The 19,995-nt window shown below is 50.2% G+C and overlaps 1 protein-coding gene across 1 annotated transcript; it reads left to right on the forward strand.

Annotated features, from left to right (window-relative positions):
* Window positions 1-4,282: 4,282 nt before the first annotated feature.
* Window positions 4,283-18,162, forward strand: LOC138740017 (ras-related protein Rab-20-like). The gene is given in 4 exon segments (XM_069892468.1): window positions 4,283-4,298; window positions 5,463-5,703; window positions 5,705-5,760; window positions 17,170-18,162. Coding segments are annotated over 4 exon segments (780 nt in total). The 3' UTR covers window positions 17,637-18,162.
* Window positions 18,163-19,995: the final 1,833 nt, after the last annotated feature.

A 19,995-nucleotide genomic window follows, 5' to 3' on the forward strand; every position in this document is an offset into this window, starting at 1 on the left:
TGTTTCCCATTCTTTAAATGACTCCATGTATCCTTTAATAAGAGCAAGTATATCCTTTACCTTGCCTTTCTTTTCTTCTTCTATTTCACTGTACTCTTCCTCTTCCTCTTCTTCTTCCTCTGGGTATCTGTTGTTTCTTTGGTGCCCTTTCCTCCTCTTCTTTCTTGTTTCTATTGTCTTCTGTGGTCTCTTCTTGCTGCAGGTGTTCTGCAGCTGTCGTTGCCGGCTGTGGAGATCGACTCCCCAGCTGGTCCCCCCTCCCGTCGGTGTGTTTTTTTTCATTCGCATCGCACATGCGCGGTTGCGCACTTTTACTCGGCTCTGCGAGCCATTTTTGTAGTCCATTATTTACCGACCTGAGGGAGCGGGTTTCTCTCTCCGCAGCGGGCCTCTTCGGACAGGTAAGGCCTTCACCTTTTTCCTCCTTTGTCTTCTATTCCTCTCTTCTTACCGTTGCTTTCGATTTTTCTTTTTTTGTCGCCATCTTCTTTCCACCTTTATACTCACTTTTCTGTAACTTTTATTTCTGTGCCTTTGTGTTTTCCTTTGTTTTTCCTGACTTTTCTGGAGAGGGCTGGAGTTCACCGTCCGGCCACTACTCCATCACGTGACTCCTCAGCCTGGACTCTTGTGTGAGGGAGGATCGACTGCTTGTCTCTACCCAGAGCTGATGGGCACATTCCTTTGACCTCGGCCATGGGAGTCTGAAACAAAACAAAATGAGCACATTGCTTCATGTGTCAGTCACTTCCCTAAGCTGGAGTGAGAAGCAATAACCACAAACAGCTCGACGAGGGGAGGGAGGGAAAAGCTGTCCCCTTTTCTGGAGGTCACAATGAAGGAGGCAGAGGGAGAGAGGGGAGAGGGAGAGAGAGAGAGAGAGAGAGAGAGAGAGAGAGAGAGAGAGAGAGGGGAGAAGGGGAAAAGTTATGGAAGAGATAAGGAGGGGAAAGGAAGGAGAGAAGGAGGGACAATAAGAGGAGAGAGAGAGAAGGGAGGGAGGAGGAGGTTAGGGGGAAGTGACGGTAAAGAGTGAAGGGGTGGTGGGGAGAGTGAATCTAAGGAAAACACCGGCCGGCACAGTTAGGGTAGCATTTAGCAAAAAACTATTACAGCACCAGCGGATGGGACCGAAGCTTGAATGCCGTGCTGGCTGTAAAGAGTTTGTACAGGTTCTCCCCAAGTCTGCATGGTTTATCCCCCAGGGGTTCCTGTATCCTCCCACCCTTCAAAACATACCAGGGGTTGTCGGTCAATTGGGTATAATTGGGTGGCACATGCTCGTGGGCTGAAAGGGCCTGTTACTGTGCTAAATTTTTTTGAGCACCCGGCCAAGTACTAAAAACCCGCACTGACCAACTGGCCAATGTTCTCATTTGCACAGTGCATTATACCCACCGTTTCAAACAGACCTCAATTGTGCTGTTGCCCAGGAAGAAGGTAGTAACCTCCCTAAATGACTCGACCAGTGGCACTTACATCCACCATGCTGAAGTGTTTTGAAGCCGATCAGCTTGTGTCTGAGCAGCGACATGGATCCATTCCAATTTGCCTACATCAGCAACAAGTCTACAGCTGATGCTACCTTACTGGCTCTACACAAAGTCCTGGAACACCTAAGCAGCAAAGATGCTCTTTATTAACTACAGTTCAATAATCAACACCATCATCGTCTCAAAACTGATCAGCAAATTGGACTTTAATACCCCACTGTGTAATTGGATCCTGGATTTCCTCACCTCCAGACCCTAATTGGTATGGATTCGCAAGGATAGCTTCTCCTCAATCTCCATCAGTACAAGAGCACCACAGGCCTGTGTTCTTAATCCCCTGCTCTACTCACTTTACACCTATGAATGTTTTGCTTAGTATGACAAAAAACCCATTTACAAATTTGTTGACAGTAGTGGGCTGTATAAACAACAATGAGTCAGCATACAGGAGGGAGATTGAAATCTTGCCTGAAAGGTGTATGAACAACAACTTCTCACTCAATGTCACCAAGACCAAGCTTGTGGACCTTAGGAAGAGAGGACCAGAGGTGTAGGATCCAGGGATCATTAGGGGATCAGAGGCGGAGAGGGTGAGCAAATTCAAATTCCCGGGAGTCCCTATCTCGGAAGATGTTTCTTGGACCCAACACACTAATGGTATTGTGAGGGAACTGCATCAGTGCCTCTACTTTCTCAGGAGTTTGTGGAGGTTTGGTATGACATCAGAAACAGATGAGCAGTGGAAAGTGTGCTGAACAGCTGCATTATGGCCTGGTATGGGGGTACCAGTACCCCTGAGCAGAAAGCCCTGCAAATGATAGAGGACACCACCTAGTATATCACAGGCAAAACTCTCCCTACCATAGAGAAAATCTACATTGAACGCTGAAGTCGGAGAGCAGCAGCAATTACCAAGGGGAAAAGCTGTGGAAGAGATGAGGAGAGGAAAGGAAAGTGAGAGAGTAGAGAAGGGAGGGGTCTGGGTAAAAAGCAGTGAAAAGAGAGAGAAGGGGAGGGAAGGGGTAGAGGATGAGATTAGGGGTGATGGTAGAGGGTGCGGGGGTGGGAGGAGGAAAGTGAATTCAAGAGGGAGATGGGGTGGGAGGGGGAGAGTGAGGACAGAGTGCTCAACTGAGTACTGAAAACCTGTGCTGACCAACTGGCCAGTGTTTTCATGGATATCTTCAATATCTCACTCTGACAGGTCATGGTACCCATCTGTTTCAAACAGGACCCAATTGTCCCAGTGCTCAAGAAGACAGGGGTAATCTGCCTGAATGAATGCCAATCAGTGGCACTCACATCCACAGTGAAGATGTGTTTCGAGAGGCTGGTGTTGAAGCACATCAGCTCCTGCAATAAGGAAAGAGGTACAATAAGACTTGTACTACCAGGTTCAGGAACAGTTACTACCCTTCCACCATCAGAATTTAGACATACAGCACAGTACAGGCCATTTCGGCCCACGAGTCCATGCCACCCAATTTACACCCAATGTACTAGACCCCAGTACGTTTTGAATGGTGGGAGAAAACCCACATAGACACGGAGAGAACATAGAAACTCCTTACAGACAGCGCCAGATTAAAACCAGGTCCTGATCGCTGGTCCCTTAAAGGGTTGCACTAACCGCTACACCAAAAATGTGGCCCAAAATGTCTAAACAACAAACTCAATCAGTGACTCATTTAAAGACTCTTATTTTGCACATCATTTATTAGCGAATATTTTGCGGGGGTATTTGCACACTCAATTTGTTTATATTTCTTTCTTTACTTACAGTTGTCTCTTTTTGTACAAGAATCTTTTTTTTCCTGAAGAGTTTACACTGCCATCAAGTAGGAATTCTGCCTAGCCTGCAGGATCAAGAATCTCAGGGTTGTATGTGCTCTGACAATAAATTTAAACTTTGAACTTGGAAGACAGAGGAAGAAGTGAGGGGATGGGAGAAGGGAGAAGAAGGTCAGAGGTGAGGGAGAGAGTGGAAAGGAAAAGGAGTGGGAGAGACGAAGGGGAGGGGAAAAGTTGTAGGAGAAATAAGGAGGGGAAAGGAAAGGGAGGAGAGGGGAGCAAAAGGATGAAGGGAAAGAATGGGAGGGTGGGCAGAGGGTGAGGGAGAAGGGAAATGTTGGAGAGATAAGGAAAGAGAGAGGAGAGGTTAGAGGAGGAGGTTGCAACTTTTAGGTGAGGGGGGTGAGTGGGAGGAAAAGGAGACAGAGTGAGAGGACGTGAGGGGAGGGTGGGACAAGGAGAGGAGGAAGAGGGGAAGATGGGGAAGAAGAGGAGAGGGTGTGGAAGGATGAGGTAGGAGAAGGAGGGTAGGATGGGGAGAGGAGAGGAACAGGAGAGAGGGAGGGTGGGAAATGAGGAGGGAGGGTAGGTAGGAGGAAGAATGTGGGGAGGGGGGTGGGAGATTGGGCCAGGGAGGGGAGTGTGGGGAAGGGAAGTGGAGGGAATCAGGGTGGGAGAGGAGGAAGTGGGGCAAAGTAGAGGAGGGAGTTATGATGAGGGAAGTGGGGTAGGGGAGGTGGAGTGAGAGGGGAGGGAGGAGGAGGAAGGGGAGAGAGAGGGAGACGGAACTGAGGAAGGGAGGGGAGGAGAATGGGGAGGGAGGTTAGGGCCATGAGAAAGGAGGAAGGAGAGGGAGAGAGAGCGGGAGGGGTGGAAAAGGGGATGGGTGGGGGAGAGAGAAAAAGAGGGGAGGAACAGGGAGAGGGGGAGAAGGATGAGAGGGGAGGGGGTTGGTGAGGAAGGGAGAGAGGGATGTGTGGAGCAGGGGGAAGGAGAGGATGGGACAGCGGGAGGGTGAGGGAGGGAGGAAGAAGATGGGGAAGGTGGGGGAGGGGGTTGGGGAGGGTGGGGAAAAGTGAGGGAAAGGGATGAGGTGAGAGAAGGGGACAGGATGGGTGGAGAGGAGGAAGGGAGCTAGCAGGAATAGGAGAGAGTGAAAGGGAGGAAAGAGTCAGGATGGGGGAGGTTGGGGTGGGAGGGAAGATAAAGAGAAGGGAGGGAGCACCAGCAGGGAGAGGGGATGAGAATGGGGAGGGAGGGTGGGGGAGAGGTAGAGGGGAGGGAGGATAGAGAGGAGGGGAAGAGCTAGAGAGGAGAGGGGAAGAGGTAGAGGGGAGGGAGAAATAGAGAGGGGAGAGAGATGGGGAAGAGGTAGCGAAGGAGGGAGAGAGAGAGGGGTAGAGGGGAGGGGAGAGATAGAAAGGGAAGAGGTAGATTTGGGAAGGAAAGTTAGAGAGGGGAAGAGGTTGAGAGGGTAAGAGGTAGAGTTGGTATGGGAGAGAGAGAGGGGGGAAGAGGTAGAAATGGTGAGGGAGAGATAGATAGGAGGGGAAGAGGTAGGGGAGGGGAGAGATAGTGAGGAGGGGAAGAGTAGAGTGGGGGAGGGAGAGATAGTGAGGAGGGGAAGAGGTAGAGGGAGGGAGAGATAGTGAGGAGGGGAAGAGGTAGAGGGGAGGGAGAGATAGTGAGGAGGGGAAGAGGTAGAGAGGGGAGGGAGAGATAGTGAGGAGGGGAAGAGGTAGAGGGGAAGAGGTAGAGGGGAAGAGGTAGAGGGGGAGGGAGAGATAGTGAGGAGGGGAAGAGGTAGAGAGGGGAGGGAGAGATAGTGAGAGGGGAAGAGGTAGAGGGAAGAGGGTAGAGGGGAAGAGGTAGAGGGGGGAGGGAGAGATAGTGAGGAGGGGAAGAGGTAGATGGGAAGAGGTAGAGGGGAGGGAGAGATAGTGAGGAGGGGAAGAGGTAGAGAGGGGAGGGGATAGTGATGAGAGGAAGAAGTAGAGAGAGGAGGGAGAGATAGTGAGGAGGGAAGAGGTAGAGAGGGGAGGGAGAGATAGAGAGGGAGGGGAAGAGGTAGAGAGGGAGACACAGAGGGAGGGAGAGGAAATCGGGGAAGGAGCAAGAAAGCGGAGGGAGAGAAGGTGGGAGCAGAGAGGGGGAGGGGTGTGGCGACGGAGATATGAGTGGGCCGAAAATCGCGGAGAATTAGTTGCGAACTTTGGGAAGACTTTGTTCCGGCCTGTTTCCGTTTTTCTGACCACGGAAACTCGGCGAAGAGTGAGCAGCACCGATCCCGGACCGGGCGGCCGCACCATGATGAAGCGGACGGCAAGGTCGTAATCCTGGGCGCGGTGAACGTGGGCAAGAGCTCGCTGCTCCAGCGCTACATCGAGCGGCGCTTCCAAGACACCCTCAGCACAGTGGCGCCGCCTTCTTCTCAAGCACTGGGGCCCCCACAGCATCTCCATCTGGGATACGGCGGGTGAGTCGGGGTGGGGGGGTGCGGGCAGGTATTTGGAGAGCGAGGAGCTGCCCAAAGGGACATGTGAATATCCATCCAGCTCTAAATGTGTTCCATCCCCTTTTAGAAGCCCAGAACATGTTTCGGTCAGGTGCTATACAGATGCAATTTCTTAACACCCAAACAAGAGAAGAACACTTGGCCAATAAATGGGCCGCCACAAGACAGCAGAGAGTACCGACAGAACTACAGTGCTACATAAGGCACTCTGCCCCGTGTGGGATGAGTCCCACATCATCCTCTCTATGGTAGCTATCCCCACCACAGGAAATTCTCTCCCCCCCCTTCTTCCCTCCTCTCTCTATCCCCCTCTGCATCTCCCCTTTCTTCCCCCTCCCTCTCTTTCTCTCTTCCTTCCCCATCCCTCTCCCTCTGCATTTCCCACTCACTTTCTCCTTCTGCATCTTCCCCTCTTTCTCTCCCTTCCTTCCCCTCCCTCCCCTCTCTTTCTCCCTCTGCATCTCCACCTCTTTCTCTCCCTTCCTTCCCCCCCCCCCAACCTTAACTGCGATCTCTATCAGTGCCCTTTCATGGAACTTGACTCTCACCTTTGCTGATATTGGAAATGATAGTTTGAAAGCAAGTTGTGCAGTGCTTGGGAGGGCGAAGGGTCCTAACAAGAAACCCCTGCCTTGTACTGCAGCAAGTAGTGGTCACACCTTTGTTTAAGGTGATCTCTGTCCCTTTCAACCCTGTGCTGATGTCTGTGGTTGGAGTGGATGGGAGGAGTGCGGAGTTGGGCAGCAGGGTAACTTTTCATTGGGCCTATGCTCGACTGACTTCCCATGGCTGGAGTTGAAACGGTAAAAGTTTGCATAAGCCACTCTCCGTGATTGAAATGACTAAGCAAGTTTCCATTTGCTGCCCCACAAGTGACTTTGGCTGCTCACAACCACTTTTTGTAAATACATCTGATTTGGTTTTGAGTCATGGTTGAAAAGTTATTTTGCAATTTTCTGTCTAGTAGAGTGTGTGTTTATACGTTGTTTAAACGCTGTTTCTCCACCTTTGCACCAGTCACAAGACCTAGCTGGGCTGGCAGCATATTACAACATCTTCACAAGACGCCTGGTCCCATGTGGCTTCTTGCTAAAAAAAATAGTCCCCGCCCCCTATCATCACGGCCAGCAGAAATAAGCTGGGGAATGTGAACCCCAAAGCTTTAGAAATCATTCAGAAAGGAATAAGCCATGTATCAAGGGGCTGCAACACAGACGCTATAGCTCAGCAAAGGTGTGGTCAGTCCCAACTTGCCCCAGGCCCTCATCGCATGAGCCCCAATCCATGTCATCCTCTCTACTGCATTGCTGCCATTGAGGGCTCAAAGTGCTGCCATTGGCTGTCAGGAGAAAGGTACTGTCCAAATCATGCTGGATGTCGAACTGCTCAGCCTAGCAACGGACATGTCTCTACTGAACATGATGTCAAATCAAACTAAAACTGCTGCTCGCATCTGATTGACCTCCCTCCATCCCTTTCATATTCATGTCTAGAAGCCTCTTAAACTATACTGCTCCTGCTGGCAGCCTGTTCCAGGCACCCATTACTCTCTGTAAACATTTGGTCATACATCTCCCTCGAACTTCCCTCCTCTCACCACCCCCCCCCCCCCCCCCATCCACCTTAAACACGTCATCCAGTGTGTGTAATGCTTGGCCCTTGGAGAAATGATGCTGACTGCTCTGTCTTCCTTTCACCATGGATTGTCACTGCGTCGCTGTGTTGGCCATTTCTGGCAGACCAAGTCCTAACTCTGCCATTACGCCCGACTGATAATATGAAGGCACACTCCATTGACTCCTGGATCATCACCTGTCCTCTTACCACCTTGTGACTCCACTGTGGCTCTTGGTCTCATATTGTGCCACCATTTTGCACTCTCTGCCTCTGCCAGCATCAGCCTTCCTCCCATCTCACCTTGTTCTGCAGACGTCTCAGCTTTCGCTTTTCTGCTTCTTCATGGGTGCTAATCCTGCCATGAAGTCATAAAGGATGGGAAAGCCCCTTTGGCCCAAATTGCTCACCTACACTGGTCCCAACTGCCTGCATTTGGCCCATATCCTTCTAAACCCATTCTATCCATGTGTCCATCTAAATGTCTCTTAAACATTGGAATAGTTCCTGCCTCAACTACTCCTCCTACAGCTAGTCCCATATACCTACCACCCTCTGTGTAGAAAAGAAAAACTTCCCCTCAGGGTCCTGTGAAATCTCTCCCTCCTCACCTTAAACCGATGTCCTCTGGTTCTCAGTTCCCCTACTCTGTGCCTTCTCCCAATCTATTTTTCTCATTATTTTGTACTCGTGGAGATGATTGCTATCTTCACCGTGCTCTCTACGGTGGATACTGGAGCCATCAGCCTTATTCTGCAGTCTGTCATGAGGCTGGCAGAGTCTGAGAGCAGCCACAAGCCCTGTTTCACTGGGACCATTGTGAACATTTCATGGAGCTGTCACAGCCCAGTGCCATGATTCTTTGGAACACTCTCACTCTCTCCCAGTCACTTCGTGTCCACAAAACATGACGCTGGCCCATTATCACGAAAAATGGGCATCCACCTGTCCCCACAGCCAACCAATGGTTCTTCAAGTCCATGTGCCAGAGAGTTCCTCTACAGGGGTCCAACACCTCCTTGCTCCATCCACAGAGTGCTCAAGGTGTTTCCAATCTAGTACCTGGCCAATAGCAGACAGGCAGTGGAATCAGTGGGCAGGCTGGAACCAGTGGCTGCCAGGGCTCTGTTATTAAATCTTGTGACGTGCCAGTGAATTCACTCAACATCCACTTTCACTCTGCTAGATCTCTGTGGAGCTCAAGAAAAAGGAACCAGTCATCTGACCCATCAAGTCTGCTCTGCCATTCAATAAGAATGGTTGGTGGAGCAGTTAGCACAGTGCCAGCGATCGAGACCAGGGTTTGAATCCTGTGCTGTCTGTCAAGAGTTTGTATGCTCTCCTCATGTCTGCGTGGGTTTTCCCTGGGTGCTCCGGTTTCCTCCCATTGTTTGAAATGTACTGGGGGTATAAGTTAATAGGGTGCAAATTGGGACTCGTGGGCCGAAATGGCCTGTTACCGTGCTGTATGTCTAAATTTTAAAATAAATTTAAATTTAAGATCATGGCTGATCTGGTTGTGGACTTAGCTCCACTTACCTGCATTTCCTGTAACCTTTAATTCCCTTTCCATGCAAATATTGGTCTGTCTATCTCATCTCTAATGCATTTAATGAGGCAGATTCTATTGCTTCCTTGGGCAGATAATTCCAGATACACAACTCTCTGGGAAAAGCAGTTCCTTCTCATTCCCATCCTAAATCTCCTGAATCTTGAGGCCATGACCCCTTGTTCTAGACTCACCTGCCATTGGAAACACATTCCTGCCTCTATCTTATCTATCCTTTTCATAATTTTATATTTCTATAAGATGTCATCTCATTCTTCTGAATACCTACTAGTCCTGGGTGACTCAATCTCTCCTCATCAGCTGACTCCCCCCCCCCCCCCCACCTCATCTCTAGCATCAACCAAGTGAACCTTCTCTGCCTGCCTCCTAAGCCAGTTCATGCACAGGCACTCCCAAATCTCTCAGCAATTTTTCATTATGTAATTTATCATATGATTTCTATTTTTCCTTCCAAAGTGGATGATCTTGTATTTACCAACAGACTCAAGTTTTTTCTTTGGCTTGGCTTCGCGGACGAAGATTTATGGAGGGGATAAATGTCCACGTCAGCTGCAGGCTTGTTTGTGGCTGACAAGTCCGATGCGGGACAGGCAGACACGGTTGCAGCGGTTGCAGGGGAAAATTGGTTGGTTGGGGTTGGGTGTTGGGTTTTTCCTCCTTTGCCTTTTGTCAGTGAGGTGGGCTCTGCGGTCTTCTTCAAAGGAGGTTGCTGCCCGCCAAACTGTGAGGCGCCAAGATGCACGGTTTGAGGCGATATCAGCCCACTGGCGGTGGTCAATGTGGCAGGCACCAAGAGATTTCTTTAGGCAGTCCTTGTACCTCTTCTTTGGTGCACCTCTGTCACGGTGGCCAGTGGAGAGCTCGCCATATAACACGATCTTGGGAAGGCGATGGACCTCCATTCTGGCGACATGACCCACCCAGCGCAGCTGGATCTTCAGCAGCGTGGACTCGATGCTGTCGACCTCTGTCATCTCGAGTACTTCGACGTTAGGGATGAAAGCGCTCCAATGAATGTTGAGGATGGAGCGGAGACAACGCTGGTGGAAGCGTTCTAGGAGCCGTAGGTGATGCCGGTAGAGGACCCATGATTCGGAGCCGAACAGGAGTGTGGGTATGACAACGGCTCTGTATACGCTTATCTTTGTGAGGTTTTTCAGTTGGTTGTTTTTCCAGACTCTTTTGTGTAGTCTTCCAAAGGCGCTATTTGCCTTGGTGAGTCTGTTGTCTATCTCATTGTCTATCCTTGCATCTGATGAAATGGTGCAGCCAAGATAGGTAAACTGGTTGACTGTTTTGAGTTTTGTGTGCCCGATGGAGATGTGAGGGGGCTGGTAGTCATGGTGGGGAGCTGGCTGATGGAGGACCTCAGTTTTCTTCAGGCTGACTTCCAGGCCAAACATTTTGGCAGTTTTCGCAAAACAGGACATCAAGCGCTGAAGAGCTGGCTCTGAATGGGCAACTAAAGCGGCATCGTCTGCAAAGAGTAGTTCACGGACAAGTTTCTCTTGTGTCTTGGTGTGAGCTTGCAGGCGCCTCAGATTGAAGAGACTGCCATCCGTGCAGTACCAGATGTAAACAGCGTCTTCATTGTTGAGGTCTTTCATGGCTTGTTTCAGCATCATCCTGAAGAAGATTGAAAAGAGGGTTGGTGTGAAAACACAGCCTTGCTTCACGCCATTGTTAATGGAGAAGGGTTCAGAGAGGTCATTGCTGTATCTGACCCGACCTTGTTGGTTTTCGTGCAGTTGGATAATCATGTTGAGGAACTTTGGGGGGCATCCGATGCGCTCTAGTATTTGCCAAAGCCCTTTCCTGCTCACGGTGTCGAAGGCTTTGGTGAGGTCAACAAAGGTGATGTAGAGTCCTTTGTTTTGTTCTCTGCACTTTTCTTGGAGCTGTCTGAGGGCAAAGACCATGTCAGTAGTTCCTCTGTTTGCGCGAAAGCCGCACTGTGATTCTGGGAGAATATTCTCGGCGACACTAGTTATTATTTTATTTAGGAGAATCCTAGCGAAGATTTTGCCTGCAATGGAGAGCAGCGTGATTCCCCTGTAGTTTGAGCAGTCTGATTTCTCGCCTTTGTTTTTGTACAGGGTGATGGTGGTGGCATCACGAAGGTCCTGAGGCAGTTTTCCTTGGTCCCAACAAAGCTTGAAAAACTCATGCAGTGTGGCATGCAGAGTTTTGCCGCCAGCCTTCCAGACCTCTGGGGGGGATTCCATCCATACCTGCTGCTTTGCCACTTTTCAGTTGTTCGATTGCCTAATATGTCTCATCCTGGGTGAGGACCTCATCCAACTCTAGCCTTAGGGGCTGTTGAGGGAGCTGGAGCAGGGCGGAATCTTGGACTGAGCGGTTGGCACTGAAAAGAGATTGGAAGTGTTCTGACCATCGGTTGAGGATGGAGATCTTGTCGCTGAGGAGGACTTTGCCGTCTGACCTGCGCAGCGGGCTTTGGACTTGGGGTGAGGGGCCGTACACAGCCTTTAGAGCCTCGTAGAAACCCCTGAAGTCGCCAATGTCCACGCTGAGCTGGGTTCGTTTGGCGAGGCTAGTCCACCACTCATTTTGGATCTCCCGGAGTTTGCGCTGAAGATGGCTGCATGCGCGACGGAAGGCTTGTTTCTTCTCTGGACAGGACGGCTTTGTAAGGTGAGCCTGGTGGGCAGCTCACTTCTTTGCCAGCAGCTCCTGGATTTCCTGGCTGTTTTCGTCGAACCAGTCCTTGTTTTTCCTGGAGGAGGAGCCCAGTACCTCTTCAGTGGATTGCAGTATGGTAGTCTTCAACTGATCCCAGTGGGTTTCAGGGGACGGGTCCGTGAGGCGGATTGCATCGTCGAGCTTTGCTTTGAGGTTTGCCTGGAAGTTTCCTCTCGCTTCGTCTGACTGCAGGTTTCCAACATTGAACCTCTTTCTGGGGGCTTTACTGTTCCTGGGCTTTGGCTTGAAGTGAAGGTTGAGCTTGCAGCGAACCAGCCGGTGGTCAGTGTGGCATTCCGCGCTGGGCATGACCCTGGTGTGGAGCACATCTCGTTTGTCACTTTCTCGCACCAGGATGTAGTCCAGGAGGTGCCAGTGTTTGGATCGGGGATGCATCCAGGTAGTCTTAAGGCTGTCCCTCTGCTGAAAAAGGGTGTTTGTAATGACAAGCCGCTGTTCTGCGCAGAGCTCCAACAGGAGGCGCCCATTGTCGTTGCACTTGCCGACGCCATGCTTGCCCAGGATTCCTGGCCAGGTTTCTGAGTCTTTGCCGACGCGAGCGTTGAAGTCGCCAAGGATGACAACCTTGTCGGCTGTAGGGGTGCGTTGGATGAGGTTGCGCAGGTCAGTGTAGAACTTGTCCTTTTCTGCTGGTTCCGCCTGGAGGGTTGGAGCATAGACACTGATGAGGGTGATGCAACGCGTGTTTTGAAGGGGGAGTCGCATGGACATGATTCGGTCCGAGTGGCCTGTCGGAAGGTTTTCGAGTTTGGAGGCAATGAAGTTCTTGACCATGAAGCCTACACCAGATAGGCGTCGTTCATCCGAAGGCTTGCCAGACCAGTAGAGTGTGTAGCCCGCGCCGCGTTCTTGGAGGCTGCCTACATCTGCCAGGCAGACTTCACTGAGAGCGGCTATGTCGATGTCAAGTCTGAGGAGTTCATGTGCAATGAGGGCAGACCGACATTCAGGTCGGTGGCTGTCAGCCTTGTCTAGCATGGTTCTGATGTTCCAGCATGCTAGCTTGAGTTTGTGAGCATCTTTTGAGGAGAGGACATGGAGGGGGAGGACGTGGACCTGTCCTCGGGCCTGTGCAAAGGAGCTTTTAGGTGGAGTGCAGTGCGCGCAGTACTGGCCCCACCCTTTACACCCATGGTTCGTGTGCCGTGGCCAAGCAAGCTGGGACGTGGCAGCGAGGTCCTTGGGTCGTAGGTTTTATATCGGAGACAAGAACTGCACACAGTACTCCAGGTGCGGCCTCACCAGTGCCCTGTACAATTGCAGCAGAACCTTCCTACTCTTGAAATTCAATCCCTCCAGCAATGAAGGCCAACATCCTATTTGCCTTCTTGATAACCTGTTACACCTGCAAACCAACCTTTTGTAATTCATGCACAGGCACTCCCAAATCTCTCAGCAATTTTTCATTATGTAATTTATCATATGATTTCTATTTTTCCTTCCAAAGTGGATGATCTTGTATTTACCAACAGACTCAAGATCTTTGACCACTCCTTTCATATACCCATAATTCTCTGCAGATTGACATCCTCTGCACAATTGGTTCTCTTTCCCTCACACTCCAAACTGTTATGAGCCAAGAGGACCTCAAAACCCAGCAGCAATAGATATTCACCAAGACAAATGGTTACTTAAACAAAAGTTCCTTTTAATCATCTTTAAACATGGAAATGGAATCAAACTTTAACATCTCTATTCACTTACTTAACCGCCTTCTAATTCTCAGCACACGTGTGTGTAAGTTCAGAAAAGTTTTCTTTGGTTCACAGTCCAATCTCACTTCTCATTCTTCCAAGGCCTCTGGTTATAGGCAATCCTTATACTGTGCACAGAATTTAACATGTATAAAGTTCACCAGGCTTTGGTGCTCAAAAGGTAAATGGTTACTGCTCAGGAAGGTTCTTGTTGGTTTTTAGAGAGATATTTGTTGTTCCAGGCCATCCACAACTTCACTCCAGTGTCTTGCTGACAAAACTTGCCCCGTTGGGGTTCTCCAGATGATAATCTCTTTCTTTCAGGTCATCACAGAGTTCCTTCTTGTTTCCCTTATTCCAAGTGAAACATTAGACAGACAGTCCTCTCCTCTTGCATGAGCCACAAAGGCTTCGACCAGGCTGTCTTCCACAAGCTTGCCAGCTTGTCCTGTTTCAGTCCCAGCAACTTCTGCTGGCTGACACTGTCAAGTGATCGCTGCTTCTCTCTCTCTCTCTCTCACACACACACCGAGACTGAGAGAAAGGCTGTTTGACTCTCTCCGCTTACAAAACCATACGACCCTTTTACAACAGCGAATTCTCCTTTCAGACAGCATGCTCTTTCATCTGTTGCCTTGATAAACAATAATCCATTAGTAACGTCCTTTGAGCACTCTTCAAAACTCTTGCAAAAAGATGTGAGAAGCCACTGTCTCCAGTATTTCAAATAAGATCTGTTTTAAAATGTTTGCATGTGACCTACTCTAACAAACTTTTCCCAATCTATCTCCCAGAAGCAAATCCATCTATATATCTATATATATATATATATATATACTCTGTCACAGTACTGCCTTGCTGGTCCCTTGTCACAGGCCTTTTGACATGTTCTTTTGTAAGTTAGGTAGGGATGTTACAGCACTGAGCTTTCACTCAACTGATGGCAATGCCTATACAAAACCAATTCCTTAGCTACACAGCATTTAAAGTCCAACTTGTGGGACAATCGAGGCTTGAGGTGGTGCAGATTGTTCAGGAATGTTCACTTCTGAGGACTAGACTGCTTCACCTTGGGCTTGTAAGATTAAGGGTAGATCTGTAATGATTCATGGAGGCTGATGACATGATGGAGTAAAAACACAGAAATGCTGGTGTATTCGGGTGCAAAATGCCGGTAATATATCTTTACCTCGTATGGACACTGTGAGACCTTCTGTGTTCCTCCAACATTTCTGCATTTTTAACTACAATCAAAGCATCTGGAGACTTTTGTGTTTTATGCCTCCAGGAGAGAGGCTTGGAAAGGGGGAAGAGAACCTTCAAATTAGTGCCTGGACATTTAGGGGTGACTGGGACAAGGGGAAGTGGGATAATGGCAGTGTTAGGACTTAGTCTGCCAGAAATGGTCAACGCAGCAATGCAGTGACAATCCATGGTGAAAGGCAAATAGTGAAAGTCAGCATAATTTCTCTAAGCGCCAAGCACTTCTCCCCAACAAAGCTGTTGTTGTAATTCACAGGAGGCCATCCTGCCCATCGTGGTGGTGATGCAGATGATAAAAGAGCTGCCAGTTTATTCTTGGCTCCCAGCACTGGGTCTGCAGTCTGCAGTTCATGAATCATCAGGTTCTGTTTAAATGTGGAGAATATTTCTCCCTCTCCTGCCTGCCATCTGAGTGAGCGAGTTCTGGACACCAACACCTTTTGGTAAAACATTTTCTAACATCTCCTCTCTAATTCTTCTAATTCCTTAAAAGTTATGCCCACCAACCCCCCCCCCCCCCCCGGTCCTCACTTTCCTTCCATCACTAATTCTCCATCACTTCTACAAATGCAATCCTATTCTTCCCCTCTCCACCTGATCTGCTTTTCATGGGGGTGTCTCTCTGAGATTCCCTAGTCTGCTCTTCCCCTCCCACCCATCCTTCCATCCACCTTAGATACTTCCCATTGGAATTACAAAAAGTGCAAAACATCCCTACATCACTTCCATCCAGGACAACATAGATTGGGTGACCACTTTGCCAAACACCTACATGCTGAGACTGGGGATTCATTGGCAATATCAGAGCTAGGATTGCTGGACCTGGATTAAGGTTAAGAGATAGGGTGAGTGGGTGGTAATGGTACAGATTAGTCATGATGTCATTCTAGAGCACACATGTCAAACTCTGGCCCGTGGGCCAAATTTGGCCCGCGATATAATTATATTTGGCCAGCAAGATCATTTCAAAAATGTATTAGAGGTGGCCCACCCTGCAGCGAGAGCCGATGCTGTTTTTTGGTAATGTCACCCCCACCATCCTCCCCCTTCATTGCACATCCTTCCCCACCCCCTAACTATCCCCTCCCCCCTAAAACCACCCCCCTTAAAAGATGGCCAGAATATTCTCAAAAAGGAATCCAGAATGGTAAAGTTCCACAAACCTTCTGCTGGGAATCCTAACAACACCCAGGCATCAGATCCACGGGACGCGGAGGGAGCAAGAGTGTTGCAGGTTGACCGTGCAAACTTTGAGAATGGGGAAAACAAAATTGTAACACGAGAAGTCTGTCGATGTCATCAGCCGGCAAGCCAGTTGGAAGGCTCCCCGCACAACCAGTCACTTCTCCCACCTGTCGAGCGGTGCGGCGGATTGGCGAGCGCCTGTGATTTCCTGTCGGCGCGACGGACATGGCAGGCTGCGCACGGCTCCCACTGTTCCGCAAAGGCTGATCAGCAGCGCGCTGGGCCTGAGTGGGTGGGTAAGCAGGGGTGGGCAGAGGGTGTAGGTGAGGAGTAATGGGCAGGGGAAGTTATGGTGGTGCGAGGGGCAGTTAGAGGGAGGGATGAGTAGAAGGAGGGTTGGATAGGGAAGAGGTAAAAGGGGAGGGGCAGGGCGAGTAGGGGAGGGGTGATTAGAGGGTGAGAGACGGGTAGAGGGAGGAACAGGTTGAGGGGAGAGGCAGTAGAGGGGCGTGCATAGGATGGGGTGGGTAGAGGCAGAGCGAGTGGAGTGAGGGGTGAGTAGAGGTTGGGTAAAGAACTGGTCAGGTAGAGGGATGGTGGGTCGAGGGTGAATAGAGGCCTAGAGCCTGAGGAGTGAGCAGGAAATGCTGAGTCCTGATGCAGGCCAAAATGGACACAGCCTGTGAATGCTGACTACATCTCCACAGGAACCAAATATGTTTCCCTCAGGTCAAGCAAAGGGTGAACTTGAACTACCTACTCCTGACCTGTAACATTATCCTCCTAAAGTTATATCCTAAAGTTTAACGTTACATATGTTGAAAGAAGAGAAAACATGCAAATGTTGTTGAAAATTTTCAATAAATATTTAGTTCGGCCCTCGACTTAGTCCAAGTTTTTAATTTTGGCCCTCCGTGAATTTGAGTTTGACACCCCTGCCATAGAGGCTCCGGCTGAACCTGCATTTGACGGGTGCCCTCAGCAGATCTGGGGAGGAAGGGTTGCAGGCGCCCTGCATCCACCCAGAACATCAGGCATTGGTGAACCCGCAGTATGCGCGTGCACGGTTTGCTGTCCTTGTAGTAACGGGAGCGCGGACAGTGTGCACAACAAGATCCCAATGGAACGCTGAGCAGGTTATAGAGGTGACTCTTGCTCAGGGTACCGCCGGGACTCTTTCCGCTGCCGCCCCCCCCCCCCCCCCCCCTTTTCCGCCTAAAGACCCACTCTTCTCCTCCCCTCCGGCGGACTTGCGCTCCCATCCCTGCTGGGACTAATCCCTACTGCGTTAGCGGCACTAACGCTGGCTTCTTTCGCCAGGCCGAGAGGAGTACCACGGGCTCGGCTCCATGTACTGCCGGGGAGCGGCCGCCGTCATCCTCACCTACGACGTGACGAGCCGGCAGAGCCTGCGGGAGCTGGAGAACCGCTTCCTGACGTTGACCGACTCGGCGCAGCCCGACTGCATCTTCGCCGTGGCCGGCAATAAATGCGACCTGACCGACGAGTGCGCGCCGCCGCAGGCTGCAGCGCGGAGGGAAGACGCCATCCGCCTGTACGAACAGCTGGTTCGGTATCGGATGCTGGCGGAGCAGGAGGTGCCCGCCGCCGAGACCATGTGCTTCGAGACCAGCGCCAAGACCGGCCACAACGTTGACCTGCTGTTCGAGACCGTCCTGGAGCAGGTGGCGGCAGGGATCGCCAGGAACTCGAGGCAGCGGTCCCAGACCGTGGAGCTGAGGCACAGCGCCGAGCCGGAGCGGCCCCGAACGGCCTGCTGCACCTAGCGGGCATGGTCGGCAGGTGACCGCGGTGGGTGGGAGAGCGTGGCCAGAGGCGGGGGCTTGGTGAGCTGGGCGGGACGGTCCGGCCTCGCTGCGCAACATCGCAGGATGACGCGGACAAGTGGAACAGACCCGCTCTGGAATGCGATCTGGTGCAAGAGGCTGTGCCCTTGGGTGTTACGCGCTCCGGCCGCTTGCTGTGACCTGGTGTCCCGCTGACGGTGCTCTGGGACTCGTTGCCCAACCCAAAGGGTCCGAGGTTAATGTACGAACGCCCCTGTTGCTGCATGTGATTGTTTGCCCTGGGAGTGGATATGCATTGAATTTTTCCATCATGCGTTCAATGGGCAGATCATTTTAATTTATCAAAGTATCTTCCTGTAACTTAATTACTTTAAAATGAATGAAAACACAACTTTAATGTGATACTGTTAATGTGATGTTCCTTAACCGATTCCCAGCACATTTCTAAATCGTGTTTAAATGTCTGTACCAGAGCTGTGAGAATTAAATTCCTCTTTTGTGAAAACCAATGCTCACTCATCCTTGGTGTGTCAGACTGTAGTTTCTGAAAGCAACTTGTGCTCCTTTTCTCATTTATCATTTTTGGGACAGTTTCTGACATGTTTCTACCCATCCTGGAATACTCAGGAGACAAACTATTTGTCAACTCCCACATCTACTGGAACTACACCTCCTCCCACACTCTCTTGCAAGCCCCCCACCCCACACCTGTCTCTACTACATCTGTTCTCTAGGAGATGTTTTCCATTCAGAAAAAGGTAAAGATTCCATTACATGAAATTCTTTGACTTTTGTCTACAATAAGGTTGCAGAGGGTCAACACTTTATCCTCACGGAAACCTACAGCACCTGTGGTGCTCCAAGGTGGTCTCCCCTCCAAGTACTGACCAGGTCTGAGCCTGTTTAGCTTCCAAGATCGGACAATCTCATGCATATTCAGGCTTCTGCAAATGTCCTCCCATTTTTAACATCATTCCTGCACTGTGATATTTATCCAAGCACTGCTAAACTGAGGCTACCCACAAATTGGAGGGACATCTAATGGTCCATCTGGGTACTCTCCAACCAGACTGTATTAACATTGACTTCTCCTGTTTCCATTAAACCCCTCCCCCAAGTCTCCCTCTTTTCCCCATCCCTCAGTCTCCTTTCCTCCATTTCCCCACCCCCTTTCCTTCCATCTCCATTCAGAGAGCTACCCTCTCCCCCCCTCATATTTTTTTCTCATTTCTGTCCCTCCCATATCCACAGATTACCATTTATCTGTTGGACTATGTTCCTCTCCCTGCCCCTTCTCTCTCCTCCCCTCTTCCCCATGTTTTTATTCAGGCACCTGTCTGCTATTTGCCCAGGCCTAACTTTGGTAATTCTTTACTTCCTAAAGATGCTGCATGACCTGTTGATTCTCCAGCACTTTTGTGCCTTGCACTACAACCCCAGACTTTCCTGTTTATCTCCGCAACTTGCATCCCCTCCATTTCCCACATGTTTGCTCTCAGGAGGGAAGGGCAGTGCTGAAGATACTCGCTCCCCCAAAAAGAGTTCCTTCAGTCTTCACCTTTCACTCACCAGATTCTGCAGACAGCACTCCCTTCTTCAACATTTCCACCAGCTGCAATGTGATCCCACCATCAGTCACATCTTCCCTCTCCCACAGGAACCACTGTGTGATTTCCCCATCCCTCTCTGCCCTCAGGTATTTTAACCAGGTGTGACACCTCCTCCCTCCTAAACAGCCCTTTCCGTTGAGTGCACCTCCTCCAACCTTGTCTATGGCATTGCAATGCTCTCAATATGGCCTCCTTTCCAATGGTGAGTCCTAATACAGACTAGATGATTGCCTGAGCTCTGTCTACAATGGCCAACTTGAGCTCCCAGCTTCTGGTCATTTTAACTTACCTCCCTATTCTCACACCACCTTTCACCTTGTCCACCTGTGCATAAACTGAATGAATGCTCCATGTGCAAAGAAATAAACAATCTGCTGGAGGAACTCGGCAGGTCACGCAGCATCAGTGGGGATAAAAGAGGATAATGGGTGTGAGGTAGGGATGGTTTAGATTCTTGAGTCAGTTTTTATATAGGTTGGCACAATTGAGCTGTACTGCACTGTAATGTTCTATGTTCTATGTTTCAGGCCAAACCCATTAACCTCCCACTGATGCTGTTCAACCTCCTGAGTTTCTCCAGCAGATTTTTTTCCCCAGTAGCCGCAGTCTCTCTTGCGTGTGATTCACCTGAGCCAAAGTCAGACTTTGCCAAGGCGTGGACAATGCAGCTGGTACTGGGAATCTTCCTGAATTCAGAGCAGCTCCATTGGCCCTCCTATTGGCTGAAT

This window comes from Narcine bancroftii, chromosome 7 (genome assembly GCF_036971445.1).
Source record: "Narcine bancroftii isolate sNarBan1 chromosome 7, sNarBan1.hap1, whole genome shotgun sequence".
NCBI lineage: Eukaryota > Metazoa > Chordata > Chondrichthyes > Torpediniformes > Narcinidae > Narcine > Narcine bancroftii.